The sequence below is a fragment of the Eulemur rufifrons genome, unplaced genomic scaffold (assembly GCF_041146395.1).
Source record: "Eulemur rufifrons isolate Redbay unplaced genomic scaffold, OSU_ERuf_1 scaffold_114, whole genome shotgun sequence".
In the NCBI taxonomy this organism is placed as follows: Eukaryota; Metazoa; Chordata; class Mammalia; order Primates; family Lemuridae; genus Eulemur; species Eulemur rufifrons.
Genome location: NW_027182896.1, coordinates 512,074 through 530,000, shown reverse-complemented (window position 1 = coordinate 530,000; position 17,927 = coordinate 512,074). Strand labels below are relative to the sequence as shown.

At 36.8% G+C, this 17,927-nt stretch overlaps 1 protein-coding gene across 1 annotated transcript in view; it reads left to right on the top strand.

The window, feature by feature from the left end:
* LOC138379671 (ankyrin repeat domain-containing protein 26-like) overlaps positions 1–17,927 on the top strand; it is a 61,453-nt gene that overhangs the window by 7,116 nt on the left and 36,410 nt on the right. Inside the window, exons 2-5 of the mRNA XM_069464814.1 lie at positions 1,306–1,379; positions 5,577–5,743; positions 12,118–12,151; positions 12,431–12,572. Of these exons, the coding sequence (XP_069320915.1) occupies positions 1,306–1,379; positions 5,577–5,743; positions 12,118–12,151; positions 12,431–12,572 (417 nt within the window). The remainder of the gene's footprint in view (positions 1–1,305; positions 1,380–5,576; positions 5,744–12,117; positions 12,152–12,430; positions 12,573–17,927) is intronic.

Below are 17,927 nucleotides of genomic sequence, written 5' to 3'. Positions count from 1 at the left end.
CTAAAGGGAGAACTATGAAACACTGAAGAATAAAATAGCAGAGGACACAAACAGATGGAAAACCAGACCATGCTCATGGATCATCAGAATCAACATGGTTAAAATGCCTACACTACCCAAAGTGATCTACGGATTCAATGCAATCCATATTAAAATACCAACATCATTTTTCACGTATCTGGAAAAGATAATTCTACACTTCATATGAAACCAGAGAAGACCCAGTATAGCCAAAACAACCTTAAGCAAAAAGAACAAATTGGGAGGCATCAATTTACCAGTCTTCAAGCTATACTACAAGGCTATAATAACCAAAACAGCGTGGTACTGGCACAAGACTAGAGACACAGACCAATGGAACAGGACTGAGAACCCACACATAAACTATCCTCATATGGTCTTCTGATCTTTGACAAAGCTGACAAAAACATACACTGGGGAAAAGAATCCCTATTCAATAAATGGTGCTGGGAAAATTGGATAGCCACATGTAGGTTGTATTAAGTAGGTTGTATCCATTGATATTTACTATATTGCACATTAAAATTAAAAAATTTTAAATACAAAACCCAGATTTATACATTTATTTATTCAATAAAAGCCTGTTTGTCCAAAGATGTTTTGAAAGATTGTCCCCTACAGTCCAGGAGCAAAGGGGATAAACATGGGAAGAAATGACTTACAGTTCAGGTGGGACGATACAGTAGAGAAATCAATGAAGTCCTTAGGCTGGCCCAAAGAAGGAGATGCCTGTTTGGGGGAACAGCAAGAATCAAGGAAGATTTCATGTAGCAGTCTCATTCTTAAAAGATGGAAAGAAATGTGTCCGAAGAACAGAGGCAAGCATTTCAGATACAAAGAACAGGGTGTAAAAAGTAATAGTAAATGTGTGAATTTATTGGTAAAAATAACATACATACAATGGTGTTAAAAAAAGGCCCTATCATGAAGTACAGAACAGTATGCGGTGTTAATTTATATGTGTTTATTGTATTTTTATATTTTGGGTATTTTTCTGAGGGTTTGATCATTTCTGTTGGGTGGATGAATTTGTGAGGGAATCTTTGAGATGTTTGTATGCCAGGTACCTGGTGGACATCTCGTGTCTCCCTGAGTGGTTTTTTGAAGTTTTAGATAATTAGTATTTTTAAAGAAGTAAATATTCTTCTACAGATTAAGCTTCATTTACACTCTCAATTTATAATATGAAAAGAAGTTTAATTTTCTGTCTACTTTTATAAAGACTATAGCTTTTATGGAACCATCCTCAGTAGCTCATTTTGACTAACTATATGGATTTGACAGCACAACAAGACGTTGTAGCAACATCAGAACAAGAGGAGGAAAAACTGGAAGGAAGTGAAAATAACCAGCCACAGGTATAAAAAAATTTAGATTTCAGTTTCTAGTTTAACATTGTTTTCTTTGCATTAGTAATGTAGGCTAGTCAAAAGGAAATTACCTTTTGGACTAGCATTTTAGAATCAATTTGTCATAATTTGATATTTATTTTAAAAACCTTTTAACTAGTTATAGCACTTAAAATGTTCTCAAAATGAATACTAACTTATACCTAAATTTGCCCTTGGAATAGAGGCAAAAGATTTCTGGAATTTTTTTCCCTTTAATTTTTATACGTTATTGTCTCCTAATAATGTTAAGTTCCCCTAGTCTCTAATGATATGATAAGGAAGGTAACATCAAATATCGTATCATATTACTAAACAATAGAAATTCCGAACAATGTCACAGTGATGGGCACTGAGTTGGACTCAAGTTAAAAGTTTAATCATTCCCAGTGTTTCCAAAGTTACAGTTTTACTTTGCCCATCACCAATGCCTAGGTGAATTTCGTCGTGGTTTTTTTTTTTTTTTTTTTTTGCCTCATGGTCTCTAATTCACTTCAGTGTCTACATTCAGGGAGAGGATGGGGTCATTAAGACTATGCCTATGAAGAGAATCGTACTTGCAGAGTGGGGCCTTTGGTGCTAGGGTACAGCAGTAAGTTTGTAACTAATTTACATGCAGGAAATTAGTAAATAGTACCAAAATTATTTTGTCCAGTGTCACTAGTGAACATTAGAATATGTCAGACCTAGACTTAAGCAGGTAGTCTGTGTATGTACGTAACACTGTCATATGATGGTGTATAATTTGAATGAAAACTTAAGAATTGGCTTTGCTTTCTGAATGACATTGATTTTGTCTCCTAATAATGTAAAGTTTACCTGGTCTTTAGCTATTAACCTTTAGAAACAGTACTGAAATGCACTATGGGGGTTCACTAAGGTATGGTGAGGAAAAGTCTTTTTAAGTGAGGAGGGCTTTGCCATACTACAAATCACCTGCTAATGAATTTTTGGTAGATTTAAAACATAATAAGTTAATTCTAAACAAAGAGTGCCAATGTTAAGTGTTGGGTTCATGTTTTTCTCCCACCTTAGGCTGAGGAAAATTATTTTTCACTTTATGTGAGGAAGCCTTTGTAATACTGTAAATCATCTCCTAATTTATTTTTGGTAGATTTAAAACACAATATATTAAGTGTATTCCAAAGAAAAAGTGACAACATTTAGTTTGCTGCTGATTCATGGTTTTTTTTTCTCTGTTTTTTTTTTTTTCTTCTTAGTTATAATCCAGTGATTTGCAGGTAGCCAAACATAGATTAAGAAGTTTAACAGTTAATTCAGTAAAATTTTAATTATTTTCTAATATTTCTTTGCCCATACTTGATTACTTAAAGTTATTTTTAATACATGCACTCTATCAAAAAAGATACCTGAGAAACAAAATTAGCAAATTAATCATTTACTTTTTCTTTGGAAAAAATATCTCAAAAACTAAAACTAAATAAGGATTATTATGGAGTGAATATATCTGTATATTCAGGTTGTCCCTATGTGTAAAATATGAGGAAATATGAATCAAACAAGACAAAGTAGAGTGGAGGAATAAACTAAAGCTCATCACAGATGAGTTCAAACAGAGGTTTGGTGAAATTTGTGAAAAATGTAAAATTACTGTTGCCCTGAGGAGTTGTTTCCCCAGGCTAACTAACTCTAAAGGAGGAACAACCTTAAAGGAAATACCCTCTTATTTGACAAATAATATGCTCAATTGTGGGAGGAAAAATAAGCACCTCAGGTACCTATCTTGGTAGTATTTGTGGCATTTCCTGAACAAGACCTCAGTCTCAGAGATGCCTTTCCTATGACGCATACTCTGGGTCCCTAGAATGTGCTTCTGTCATCTTCTAAACTTTATTGAAATGGAAATAAATTATACTGTGAAAATGATAACTGGCAATGAACATGTTTTTAACAAAGATGAGGAGAATTTTTATAATGATACAAAAATTATAAAAGCAGGGATCTCAGACGATGTTACAGTTGAAAGAACACCAAGAGTTTGATATGCAAATTACAAAAAGTATCAACCCCAAACCCACTAATTGGAAATAAGACATCAGAAATATGCCTCCGTCTAGTAATCTAAAAAGTCTTTTTAATTTGTAGCTTACCTACCACAAAGAAATGAAACATATAATTCAAACAAAAAGGCACACTATTTTTGCTGTTACAGACACTTACAAGAAAAGAAAACCAATGCAGGACTTGGTCCAGGGACCATTATATGAGAACCACAATGCTAATAAATATAAACGCATGAAAACTTAATTAGAAAATGTGAGTTCTTGCCCACCATATAGTGACAGAACACCAAAAGCTTATTAAAAGGAATGACAGGAATATATGCAAAGGTTTGTAAATGAGGTAGGCATGTTACAAGTAGAATTCCTGGTTTTACAGCAGGAAAAAGTTCAACTTCAAAAAGACGTAGGGGCCCACTCGCTGCCACTCTTTTTCTCCCTGTCAACTGTGTGATCCAGTCTCATTTTCTGCTTATGGAAAGGCCATGTGTAAAATGGCACTATTGGACTATGTAATTGTGTGTAGAAATAGGTAATTTCTGCTATCGAAATGATTGGAGTTCAGGAAAACTTTCTCATAATCTTTGTTCCTTAACCATCCTTTGTCTCTCTATTAGTCATCGATATGGTCTATGAACTGGTAATGTAATTGAGCCATATACCATGTGACTTTGTAAACCAGGATGGGCATAAAGAAAATTGCTAAAAAAAATATAATAAGCTCCAGCATTTTTTCCCTATTTACTTGAATGTGAACTGCATTTATTTAAACAATAAAATAGGAACACAATGGGAAGGAAGCAATGACTGAAAACAGTTTAAAAAAATGTATCTGGGCTTGAGAGTTGCAATAAATATTCCCAGCCAAAGGAATCTGTTTATTGTACTTTCATATGTACAAGTTTATCTGTTTAAATCAAACTGTTGGAACTTATAAATCCATCACTACCACTTTAAATATTTTTGACAGCAAATATATATATTTCCATATATTTTTTAAAAAATCACCACTCTCAAATATTTCTATTGCATCAGGCGATGACAGTATGTTGTTTAATAAATGGTACATTTTGGCATGTATGATCTTCTTCTCAGCCTAAGGTTTACCATTTGACTCCAAAGTAGAAAGGTGAGTTCAGTACATTGAGTTTTGAAAACAGACAAAATCTAGAGATTCTCTTCTTTAAAAGTAAAGCAGGTGAGGCCTCCCACCTTTCCTGCTGAGGCACTATATTACTTTGCCAAAATGACACTTTTAACTTTCTTGATTACTTTGCTGAATTTATCAGATGATTTATCTGATTCAGCATTGTGGAATTGTGTCATCTCTTTGGTGCTGTAAAATGCTAGATAATGGCACTCTAGGAGCTTTGGACCAATCACTCTTTGTTGGCTTTACTTCCATTACCAGTAGATACTGGGGCTGCAGCAGATAATTACTTATAAATCCTCTGGCTATCAAATTTGATGGCTGCTGAAAGTGAATTTGGAAAGCATCTCATTTCCCCGAATTTCACACTCACAACTCGACAGTTTTGTTTTGCTTTTTGTGTTGTGGCAAACTTTGGTTTCAGTGAGCACCTTCAATTTTGTAATATTCCAGGATCCACTTGAAAAAAGATTGGTAAAATGTAGTGGGGAAAGTATGGCTTAGTGCAGAAAGGGATATCTTCCTTTCCATTCCTGAAGCCCCACAGTGTCACATCCTCTAAATCTGGCTGTTTAATGTAAAATCCAGGTGTTAAAGATAGATGACACATTTTGTGTCTTTGTCTTTTTATTTTTCAATTTCTGTCAGTCAAATGGGGTGAAAATTCATATTAGATAGCAAAGAGTAGATGGCCATACAAGCGAAAATTAATAAAGGTCCCTTTTTGATACTTGGGGAAATTCGGTTTCATTTACTCCAAGAGAAATGAAGCAGACTTTCTGAATATTTCAATGAAAAATTATAATAATTGCATCCCATAATTATATGATAATATTTATATATAATGATAAAATTAACATGAGGACAAAATAGTTCTGACTATAATCATGACAATTAAATTGTTATTAATGTTGCATAAAACCAATGAAAACAAAAAAGTGCTTTTTATTGAATAAAGTCGTAAATATTATTCTTTATATCAATCTTTTCTTCTAGGTTGAAAAAGCAAGGAAGAAGCACAAAAGTATTGAGAGAGAAGTATTTGAAAACTTCTGTGATGATGTGACTGATGACAGCGATGGTGACGGATTAGTCCAACAAAGAACTGTTGGAAAAACTGACCATCGGCAGTTTGCTAGGAAAGAGAATGAAGAGCGGGATAGGTGAGCCTGTAGCAATATTTAACAGTAGATAATTGTTATTGTACTACAAAATGTGTTCTAATTTGGGCTAATATTTATGGTTAACAAATTTTATACTTTTACTAGGGATATTCAGCCTTTCCTGGTAATTAGAAAAATACAAATAAACAAGCAATGAGATACCATTTTTTTCCATTCATCCTGATATTGTATAAACAAAATAATAACCAGTATTGGGAAATGTAAGGAAAAAGGTATCCTCAGAGACTGTTGGTCAATAAAAGTGGTAAAACCTTTTGGACAGGTAATTTAGCAGTGGGCATCAAAATCTTAAAATGTCACTCACTTAACCTAGCAGCTCCAATTCTGGGACTTGATCTTACAGGAAAACGTGACACATGGAAACACACAGACATGTTAAGAACATTTATTATCTGTGATACATACATATAATAGGCCAATGTATATATAATACATGTGAAGATATATAATATGTATGTTAAGGATATTTTTATAAATATGTTATATATATGTGTATGTTATAGAAATTTATTATAGCATTGTCATATCAAAAAGTTGGAGATAATAGATGGAAAAATATACCATGCTCGTGGATCGGAAGAATCAACATTGTTAAAATGTCTGCACTCCCCAAAGTGATTTACAGATTCAATGCAATCCCTATTAAATTACCAACATCATTCTTTACAGACGTAGAGAAAATAATTATACACTTTGTATGGAATCGAAGAAGACCCCGTATAGCAAAAGCAATTTTAAGCAACAAAAACAAAATGGGAGGTATTAATTTGCCAGACCTCAAACTACACTACAAGGCCGTGGTTCTTAAAACAGCCTGGTATTGGCACAAGTGCAGGGACACAGACCAGTGGAACACAACAGAAAATCCAAATATAGAACCATCCTCATATAGTCACCTAATTTTTGACAAAGCGGGAAAGAATATACTCTGGGGACAAGAATTCCTATTCAATAAATGGTGCTGGGAGAATTGGTTAGCCACTTGTAGAAGACTGAAACAGGACCCACAGCTTTCACCTCTCACAAAAATCAAATCACGGTGGATAACAGACCTAAACCTTAGGCGTGATACAATCAGAATTCTAGAAGAAAATGTAGGAAAGACTCTTACAGACATTGGCCTAGGCAAAGAATTTATGAAGAAGACCCCCAAGGCAATCACAGCAGCAACAAAAATAAATGAATGGGACATGATTAAATTAAAAAGCTTCTGCACAGCCAAAGAAACAGTCACGAGAATAAACAGACCACCTACAGAATGGGAAAAAATTTTTGCATACTACACATCAGATAAAGGACTGATAACAAGAATCTATTTAGAACTCAGGAAAATCAGCAAGAAAAAATCAAGCAACCCTATCAAAAAGTGGGCAAATGACATGAATAGAAACTTCTCGAAAGAAGATATAAGAATGGCTAACAAACATATGAAAAAATGCTCAACATCCCTAATCATCAGAGAAATGCAAATCAAAACCACAATGAGATATCACTTAACTCCAATGAGAATGGCCTTTATCAAAAAAACCCAAAACAACACATGTTGGCGTGGGTGTGGAGAAACAGGAACACTAATACACTGCTGGTGGGACTGCAAACTAGTGCAACCCCTGTGGAAAGCATTATGGAGGTATCTTAAACAGATTCAAGTAGACCTGCCATTTGACCCAGCAATCCCATTACTGGGCATATACCCAAAGGAAAAAAGGTCATTCTGTAACAAAGGCACATGTACCCGAATGTTTATAGCAGCACAATTCACAATAGCAAAGATGTGGAAACAACCCAAGTGCCCATCAATACATGATTGGATTAGTAAACTGTGATATATGTATACCATGGAATATTACTCAGCTATAAGGAATGATGAAGATACGACATCTCTATGGTTCTCCTGGAGAGAGTTGGAACCCATTATATTAAGTGAAGTATCCCAAGAATGGAAAAACAAGCATCACATGTACTCACCAGAAAATTGGTTTCCCTGATCATCACCTAAATACAAATCTGGGAATGACACCAATTGGATATCAGACTGAGGTGGGGGGTGGGGGAGGGGATGGGGGTATGCCTACACATTGAGTGCATTGCGCACCGTTTGGGGAGTGGTAACACTTGAAGGTGCTGACTCGGGAAGGGGGGTGGGGAAGGGAGGGATATATACCTACACGATGGGTGCAAGGCGCACGACCTGGGGAACAGATACGCCTGGAGCTCTGACTTGGGGGGGAAAGGCGGTACAGGAGCAACGTATGTAACCTGCAATTCTGTATCCCCCATAACAAGATGAAATAAAAAAAAAAAAAAAAGTTGGAGATAGTTTGATTTTTTTGTTGGTTTTTTGTTTGTTTGTTTTTGAGACAGAGTCTTGCTCTGTTGCCCAGGCTGGAGTATCATGGTGTCAGCCTAGCTCACAGCAACCTCAAACACCTGGGCTCAAGCAATCCTCCTGCTTCAGCCTCCTGAGTAGCTGGGACTACAGGTGTGTGCCATCACACCTGGCTAATTTTTTCTGCTATTTTTAGTAGACTCGATGTCTCACTCTTGCTCAGGATGGTCTCAAACTCCTGAGCTCAAGTGATCTTCCCACCTCGGCTTCCCAGAGTGCTAGGATTACAGGTGTAAGCCACCGTGCCCAGCCAAGGAGATAGTTTAACTACCCATCCATAAGGAAATAGTTAAAATGCCATACCCGTAAAATAATGTGGTATGCAACCATTTTTAAAAATGAAGTTAGAGCTACAGTATACTGATCATTTTCTAATTAAAATATGCCTAAATCATTTAGTTCAGTGACACAACTTCAGCAAATTTTCTAAGAATTTTTGTAATATCTGCTGAGTTGCAAAAGGCAGCTATATGCTATACTGGCACTCTCTGTATTACCAAGAAAGTTACAGGCTATTACATTTTTGTTTCTTGTTCTCAATGCATGAGTATTCAGATATTGGAACCTCAAACTAATCTGAATAGTACCAGCTATTCTATATTCTAATAAACATTTCAGTATATTGGATAAAACTTATTACAATATATCAAAGGATGTTTGATCTACTAAAACAAGAGTTGGCCAACTTTTCTATAAAAAGCCAGATAGTAAATATATTTTAGGCTTTGTGGGCCGTAAGGTCTCTGTTGTAGTCCAAAATCTGTCATAGAAAATAAGTGAATGGGCATGGCTGTGTTCCAATGAAACTTTGCCTACAAAAACAGCCAGTGGGCTGCACTTGGCTCGCATCTACTTGTTTTCTGGCCCTTCTGATAAAACCAAGGTGCTGCTAATGCAGCAAGTTTTGTTTTTAAAGTTACCCTGCAGGCACGCATTATCCTTCCTTTGAACAGATTATGTATTTCAGTGTGCGCCACACCACAGTATTCAACAGATCTCATGTTATATAATTTATAAAATTTCAGTTTAAAAATATGAGTATGTTTTGCATTTCTCCCCTTTTAATTTCCATTACAGAATTCAATATTTTAATGTGACTAATTACTTTGTATATTGGATGAATATAAAATATCCTACAGTTGGCTGACTTTTATCAAACCATAACTACTTCCCTTCAAATTTTCAGTCATTCTTTAGTCTTATTTATAAACATGAGCAAAATGATAATCTCTTGTAATATAGAAATGTTCAAGCAGTCTTTTAATTGTATTAATTTATAAATTTTTATTGAATAACAGTCTGACATTTCTAAAATTGTCATATATATAATCTTAAAAATGCTTAAAGTATTGAAATATACTATATAGTTATTATATGACGATTGAAAAATGCAGCTGAGGAAGAAGAAAATTAGGTTGTTCATGATCATGCTGCTCAGGTATGATACCCTTTATAGAATTCTCTATACTCACTGGATCATATTTGCATTTACTTTTGACTTCACTTGAGTAGTTTTCACTCCCATCACTCAGCCAAAATTGTTTTTCTCCAGATTACCACTTATTTCTCCTTTTGTTAATCTAGACATAATTTCTCAGACCTCATTGTATTGACCTCCCAGCAATATTTGGCCCAGTGGCAAACTCTTTCCTCCACAACTCTTTCTGCACTTGGCATTCAGGATATCACTCACTCTCCTGGTTTTCCCCCTGCCTCTCCAGTCCATCCGTCTTCGTCTATTCTGTGGGCTTCTCCTCCTCCCCGACCTTTTACTCATTGAACTGTCCCAGGACTCAGTCCTCGATCAGCTTTCTCATGACTTTTACTACCTTGTCTATGCTAATGATTTCCAAATTTATATCTCCAGCCCAGATGTCTCTCCCTAACTCCAAACCTATACACCAAACTTCTTACTTGACACCTCTCTTGGGTTAGCTGTTGGGTGTCACAAACTCCTCAGGTCCGTGACTGAGCTGCTGCTGACCTTCTCGCGCCACCCTCACGCAGTCTTTCCTGCTTGAGTTGCGGCAAGTCTTCCAGTCGCTCTGCCAAGCACCTCAGTGTCACCCTTGACTCCTCTCTCTCGGACAGCTCACATCTACTCTGTCAGCAAATCCCGTCAGGTCTTCTGTGAAAACATATCCAGAAGCCAGTCACGTCTCCCATGCCCGAGTGACCACCGTCTGCTGTCCAGATGAGTGTGAAGGACTGATAATTGGTCGTCTCGTTTGTCCTTTTGTAAAATCCTCTTCCCAGCAATTCTTAACCCAGTGGACCTAGGAGAGTATAAATCAGATTCTGTCATTCCTCTGCTCAAACCTTCTAACTGCCTTCCGTTTCACTGAGAGCATATTCCAGTTCTTCCTAACACCTAAAAGGCAGTGCGTGATCTAAGCTGGTATCTGTCTGACTTCAGTGTCTATTTTCCCATCCCGTTTGCTCTGCTCCCGCCACATGGAACTTCTCACTGTTTCTTAAGCTCTCCAGGCACACGTGTGTACTTGGCACTGCCCTGTGTCTGGACTCCTTTTTCCTCAGACACCCTCCGGGCTTGCTGCTTCCATCTCTTCGGCTTTTTACCTCAAAGCCACTTTCTCAGCAAGGCCTTTTCTGGGCATCTAATATTCCCACCACCCCCCTGCAACACAGAGAAATTCATTTTCCTGCTTTAGTTTTTCTCCTCTGTCATGCTGTGTATGAATAAACAGTCAGATAGATGAACAAACGCCTGGCGATCAATTCCTTTAGAAAATTAAATTTTGAGCTTATTGAAGGTAGGTTTCCAAAATTGCCTAGATACAAAGGCTTTTTACTTTCAGAAAACAGAAAGATTCAGAAATGTTTATTTATAGTTATAGCCAGAAATTGAATGTCTGTATAGATCCATCTGCTATAATATCACTTGAAAACAGTTGAAAATACATATGACTTTCGTAGCACATCATGAAACACGTGTTTTGGAGCCAGAACTGCTGGGTTCGAATGCTGGGTCTGCCACTGATCCGCTGTCTGTGCTCGGGCTGATTACTTGGCCCTTCTGTGCCTGGTTTCCTCCTCAAATGGTACCTACCTCATGGAATTGTGAGCATTAAAATGAGTTTAACACAGGTACAGTGCTTTAAATAAGACAGAGTAAATGCATAGTGAGTCCTGAAAGTGCTGATGGATAACATGATTTAAAAAGTGTTTCCCAGCCGGGCGTGGTGGCTCACGCCTGTAATCCTAGCACTCTGGGAGGCCGAGGTGGGCGGATCGTTTGAGCTCAGGAGTTCGGGACCAGCCTGAGCAAGAGCGAGACCCCATCTCTACTAAAAATAGAAAGAAATTATATGGACAGCTAAAAATATATATATTAAAAAAAATTAGCCGGGCATGGTGGCGCATGCCTGTAGTCCCAGCTACTCGGGAGGCTGAGGCAGGAGGATCGCTTGAGCCCAGGAGTTTGAGGTTGCTGTGAGCTAGGCTGACGCCACGGCACTCACTCTAGCCTGGGCAACAGAGTGAGACTCTGTCTCAAAAAAAAAAAAAAAAAAGTGTTTCCCTGCTATAAGCATGTAAGTAATATGTTGCAAATAAGTTTTAATGCCAGCAAATGGTTGTCTTTGTTGAAAAGGGCAATGAGAAGAACTCAGAAATTTCTTTCTGTCAAATAATGCAAGTAACATGTTTTCCCTTTTACTTTGACTGTCAGAAAGCTTGATCTAAATTTAACTCTTTATTATGGCACTATTTATACATGTTTTCTTCATCCCCTAATGGTACTCTGTTTATACTTTAATCCCTCTCATAGAAAATTATTGTATTTTATATTACCTGTAAAACAAAAAATCTGAAAACTTTATAAGCAGGAGAAATAAATGACAAATGCAGAGATTTTTATAAAACACAATAGTTTTAGATATACTTTGTATTTTACATATTTACTACTTGCCTGAAAGAAATTATTTGTTTTTATTTGTTTTAGGCCTACAAAGAGAACATTTAAGAAACAGAACAAGGTATTGTAAAATATAAACCATCAACCAAATTATTGTTAAAAATACATTATAAAAGGTAGAGTAAAAAATAGAGAATCTTTTGTTAAAGACATTTGCTTTGAAAAAGTAATTAAGAAATTATAGCCATAGATGTCCTTTTAACACAAATAAGAACTTTTAAGAAGTATCTGTGTTTTTGCTCTTATATAGAAAAGGATAATTACCACTCCTGTACATTTAGTTTACGCTGTAAATATTTCAGGGACATTTTGAAATAGTGATATTATGAATATTTTATAGATGAGAAACCAAACACATTCTATGGATGACCGTGATGATTTAACTTGCTCATCTGAAGCAACCTCAGAGGATTTTGAGTTGCCTTCCTTTATTTATAAGAACTTTACATTGTTCCCTAAACAACTTGGAAGGCATCGTACAGGTAGGACCACTGCATAAGTATAAGGCCTTCTTATGTATCTTCTAGTAGTGAATGAACACATTGCTTAGCACTGTGGCGTAGAGCACCGATTTCATGTCAGAAATCCGGTTTATGTTAAAATAGAATGAGAGCTAGCATATGTTGTGCACTCTCAGCCACAGAGCCATGGGAATTCCACTGTACCTTCTTCAGTGTGAATGGCACTCCTGGTTTTCTGTTGACTCTGCTTCTCTCCTCTGTCTTTACTCGAGGTCAGATTACCAGTATCTCCCACCTGGCATACTGCAGTAACCTTAGCACCGTTGTCCCTGCAACCCCATCTCCTGAAACCATGCTCTGCCTGCCAACCATATTATATACTGTTAAAAATTCAGATCTGATCATGTTACCCCCCTGTTTAAAACCCAGCTACCACTTCTCATTGCTGTAAAGTTAAAGATCTTAATTCTAGCTTGTCCTGCATTGTTTTATACCCTCTTTCTCTCTGTGTCCCAGCCACTGTGTTAGGTGTTTGTTCCTTCAGTCAGTAGCTTTAGTGAGATATAACTGGCATACGATAAACTGCACATATGTAAAATGTACAATTTGATAAGTTTTGGCATATGTATACACGTGTGAACCCACCACGTATTGAAGAGCGTTAACATATCCGTCACTTACAGCGATCTTCTCATGGCCCTGTGTGCTCCCTTGTTAAGAAATTGCTAAATTATTTTCCAAAGTGTTTGTAACGTTTTCCATTCCCTTCAGTTGTTCTGTATCATTACAAACAGTTATTACCATTGTTTAAATGTTTAGCCATTCTGATGGGTGAGTATCGTGCATATGATTGTGATTTTAGTGCCCCCCACCCTAATGACTAATAATGTTGGGCATCTTCCCACGTGCTTATTTGCCAGCTGTACATTTTGTTTAGTGAGATGTCTCTTCAATCCTTTTGTCATTTAAAAAGTTAGATTATTTTTCTATTTGTTGAGTTTTAAGAGTTCTTTATATATTCTAGACACTGTTTCTTTATTAGCTATGTTTTTTGCAGGGAATTTTTCCCAGTTTGTGGTTCAGCTTTTCATTTTCTTAATAGTATCTTTTGAATAGCAGAAGTTTTAAATTTCAATAAAGTCCAGTTTATCTATTTGTTTAATTATGGATTTTGCTTTGTCATATCTAAGAAATCTTTACCTAGTGCAGGGTCACAAAGGTTTTTCTCCTATGCTTGCTTCTAGAAGTTGTATAGTTTTAGTTCTTACATTTAGATTTATAGTCCATCTTGTGTTCTGCTTTGTTTATGGTTTGAGGTATGGATTCAAGTTCAGTTTTTGGAAATGGAGATCCTATCGTTCCAGCACCATATTCCAAAAAGGCTGTCCTTGATCCAGTACATTGCCATTGTGCCTTTGTCAAAAAGAATTTGGCTGTACCTGTGTGGATCTGTTTCTGGACTCTCTGTTGGGTTCCACTGATCAACAGATTCTCCTCAACTATAGGGTTGCATTCTGATGAAATCATCAGAAGTTGAAAATTCATTTAATGCCTCAATAAACCCATCATAAGGTTGAAAAATCATACTTCAAACAGTCTGAAGTCAGGGACCATCTGTATTTGGCTCTCATCATACAGGTTGAGCATCCCTATCCCAAAAATGTGATATTTGAAAGGCTCCTAAATCTGAAACTTTTTGAGTGTCAGTATGACACCACAAGTGGAAAATTCCACCCATGGCCTCATATACCCCAATTTGATTTCATGCACAAAATTATTAAAAATGAATAAAATTCCCTTAATGCTATGTATGTAAGATGTATATTGAAACATCAGTGTATTTCACGTGTAGATTTGGATTCCATCCCCAAGATATCTCATTATGTATGTGTACATATTTCAGAATCAGAAAACAAAATCCAAAATCTGAAACACTACTGGTCTCAAGCATTTTGGATAAGGGATACTCAACCTGTGCAAGTATCATGCTGTTTTGATCACATACATTTGTAACAATTCTTGATATCAGCCCTACAATATTGGTTTTCTTCAAGGTTATTTTGGCTGTTCTAGATCCTTTGCATTTGCACATGAATGCTGGAATCAGAATGTTCATTTCTAAAAAGTTGCTGGCCTGCTGGGAATTAGATTGGACTTCTGATGAATCTATAGGTTAATCTGGGGAGAATTGACATCTTATCAATAAGGAATCTTTCCACTCCTGAACAAGGTTATTACTCCATTTGCGTAGGTCATAGTTAATTTTCTCAATGATGTTTTGTAGTATTCTATGTGTAGGTCCTTCCCTATTTGATCAGATTTATCAGTATTTTATATTTTGAGGATGTTGTAAATGCTATTTTTAAATTTTGTTTTTATATTTTACTGCTAGTATTTAGAAATACAGCTGATATCTATATGTTGATTTTATAGCCTGTACCTTGATAAATTCACTTATGAGTTCTACTGGCCCTTTTGGTAGATTTTAACATCATTGGAATTGATTTTTTAAAGTTTTGTTGAGAAGTTTTTTACAGACTTAATTTTTTTTACAGCCATTTTGGGTTTACAGCAAACCTGGGAAGAAGGCACAGAGATTTTCCATATACCCCCTGCCCCACACATGCGTAGCTACACCTGTTATCAATATGCCTCACCAGGGCGGTACAGCTGTTACACTGTGGGTCACAGATGAACCTACACTGACACATCATAATCTCCCAAAGTCCATTGTTTACTTTAGGGTTCACTGTTGATGCTGTACGTTCTGTGGTTTGAACAAAGGTATAATACCGTCTATCCATCATTATGGTATCATACAAAGTATTTTCACTGCCCTAAAAATCCTCTGTGCTCTACCTGTTTATCCTTTGCTCTGCTCCCCACCCCTGGCAACCAGAGATTTTTTTTTTTAACTGTATCCATAGTTTTGCAGTTTCCAGAATGTCATATTGTTGGAATTGTGCAGTATGTAGCATTTTTTAGATTGGCTTCTTTCACTTGATAACATGTATTTAAGGTTCCTTCATGTGTCTTCATGGCTTGATAGCTATTTCTTCTTAGTAGTGACTAATATTCCATTGTATGGCTGTACCGCACTTTATTCATTGACCTAATGGAGGATATTTTGATTGCTACAAAAATGGTTGAATTTTGATACCCATGCACATGAGGGAGTATTCTTTTTTGTAATATCATTTTCTAGCTCAGGGTAATGCTAGCATTATAGAAATGAGTTGGAACGTATTTTTCCTTTCTATTTTTGGGGGAGAGTTTGTGCAGAATTTTATTTTTTCCTAGAACGTTTGGTAGTGTTCACCAGCATAGCTCTCTGGGCCTGGAGTTTTCTTTGTAAAAAGATTTTCAACAACAACTTTTATTTTATAGCTTTAGGGCAATTCAAGTCATCTAGTCCTTTTTGATTGAGGTTTGGTAATTTTTGTTTTTAAAGGAATTTTTCCACTTCATCTAAGTTGTCATGTTTATTCACATAAATTTTATAATATCACCTTGTTATTCTTTTAGTATATGTAGACTATGTAATAATGTCACAGTGCTCATTTCTGAAATTAATAATTTGTCTTTTGTTTTTCCTGATCAACCTGGCTAGATATATTTTTATCACATTTATCGATCAGCTCAAAGTGTTTGGTCGTACTGATTTTCCCTGTTGGTTTCATCTTTGATGTCATAGCCTCTTCAGCCTGCTATGAAAACATGCCATACGCTGGGTAGTTTATAAGCAACAGAAATCGATTTGTCACATTCTGGAGGCTGTGAATTCCAAGATCAAGCACTGGCAGATTTGGTGTCTGGTGACAGACCACTTCCCGGGTCAGAGGTGCATTCTTTTCCCCTGTGTCATCCCAGGGCAGAAGGGGTGAAGGAGCTCTATGAGGTCTCTTGTATAAGGGCACTAACCCCATTCATGAGGACTTGGCCTTCAGGACATAATCATCCCCCGGAAGACCTACCTCCCAGCACCGTTACCTCAGTGAGGAGGTTTCAGCACAGGAATGCTGTAAGGAAATAGAATGCAGACCATAGCAGATGGTTAGTATTTCCTTTCCTCTTGCTTTGGATTTCATTTGTCTTTCTTTTCTTTCTTTCTTTTTTTCTTTTTTCTTTTTTTTTTTTTTTAGTTTCTTTCTTTTTTTTTTTTTTTTTGAAACAGAGTCTCACTCTGTTGCCCGGGCTAGAGTGAGTGCCGTGGCGTCAGCCTTGCTCACAGCAACCTCAAACTCCTGAGCTCAAGGGATCCTCCTGTCTCAGCCTCCCGAGTAGCTGGGACTACAGGCATGCGCCACCATGCCCGGCTAATTTTTTCTATATATATTTTTAGCTGTCCATATAATTTCTTTCTATTTTTAGTAGAGATGGGGTCTCGCTCTTGCTCAGGCTGCTCTCGAACTCCTGAGCTCAACCGATCCGCCCACCTCGGCCTCCCAGAGTGCTGGGATTACAGGCGTGAGCCACCACGCCCGGCCTAGTTTCTTAAGGTAGATATCAAGGTCATTCATTTGAGACTCTTCTAATATACACATTCAGTTCTAGCAATTTTTATTTAAGAACTGTTATAGCTGTATTCCAAAAATTCTGCTATGTTATATTTCTATTTTCATTCAGTCAAAATACTTTCTAGTTTCTCTTTTCTTTTTTATTATTATTATTATTTTTTTTTAATTTCAGCTCATTATGGGGGTACAAAAGTTCAGGTTATATATATTGCCCATGCCTCCCCATCCCCCCGAGTCTGAGCTTCAAGTGTGTCCATTCCCCAGGCAGTGTGCATCGCACTCATCAAGTAGGTATACACCCATCCTCGCCCCCCAGCCCCCACCTCTGTCCGATACCCAATTGGTGTTATTCCCAAATGTGCACTCAGGGAAACCAGTTTGCTGGTGAGTACATGTGGTGCTTATTTTTCCATTCTTGGGATACTTCACTTAATAGAATGGGTTCCAACTCTCTCCAGGAGAACCAAAGAGATGCCATATCACCGTTATTTCTTATAGCTGAGTAATATTCCATGGTGTATATATATGTATATATATATATATACCACATTTTGCTAATCCACTCAGGAATTGATGGGCATTTGGGTTGTTTCCACATCTTTTCAATTATGAATTGTGCTGCTATAAACATTCGGGTGCAGGTGTCTTTTTTATAGAATGACTTTTGTTCTTCTGGGTAGATGCCCAATAATGGGATTGCTGGATCGAATGGTAGGTCTACTTGAATCTGTTTAAGGTATCTCCATATTCTTTTCCATAGGGGTTGCACTAGTTTACCGTCCCACCAGCAGTGTATGAGTGTTCCTGTCTCTCCGCATCCACAGCAACATGTATTGTTCTGGGATCTTTTGATAAAGGC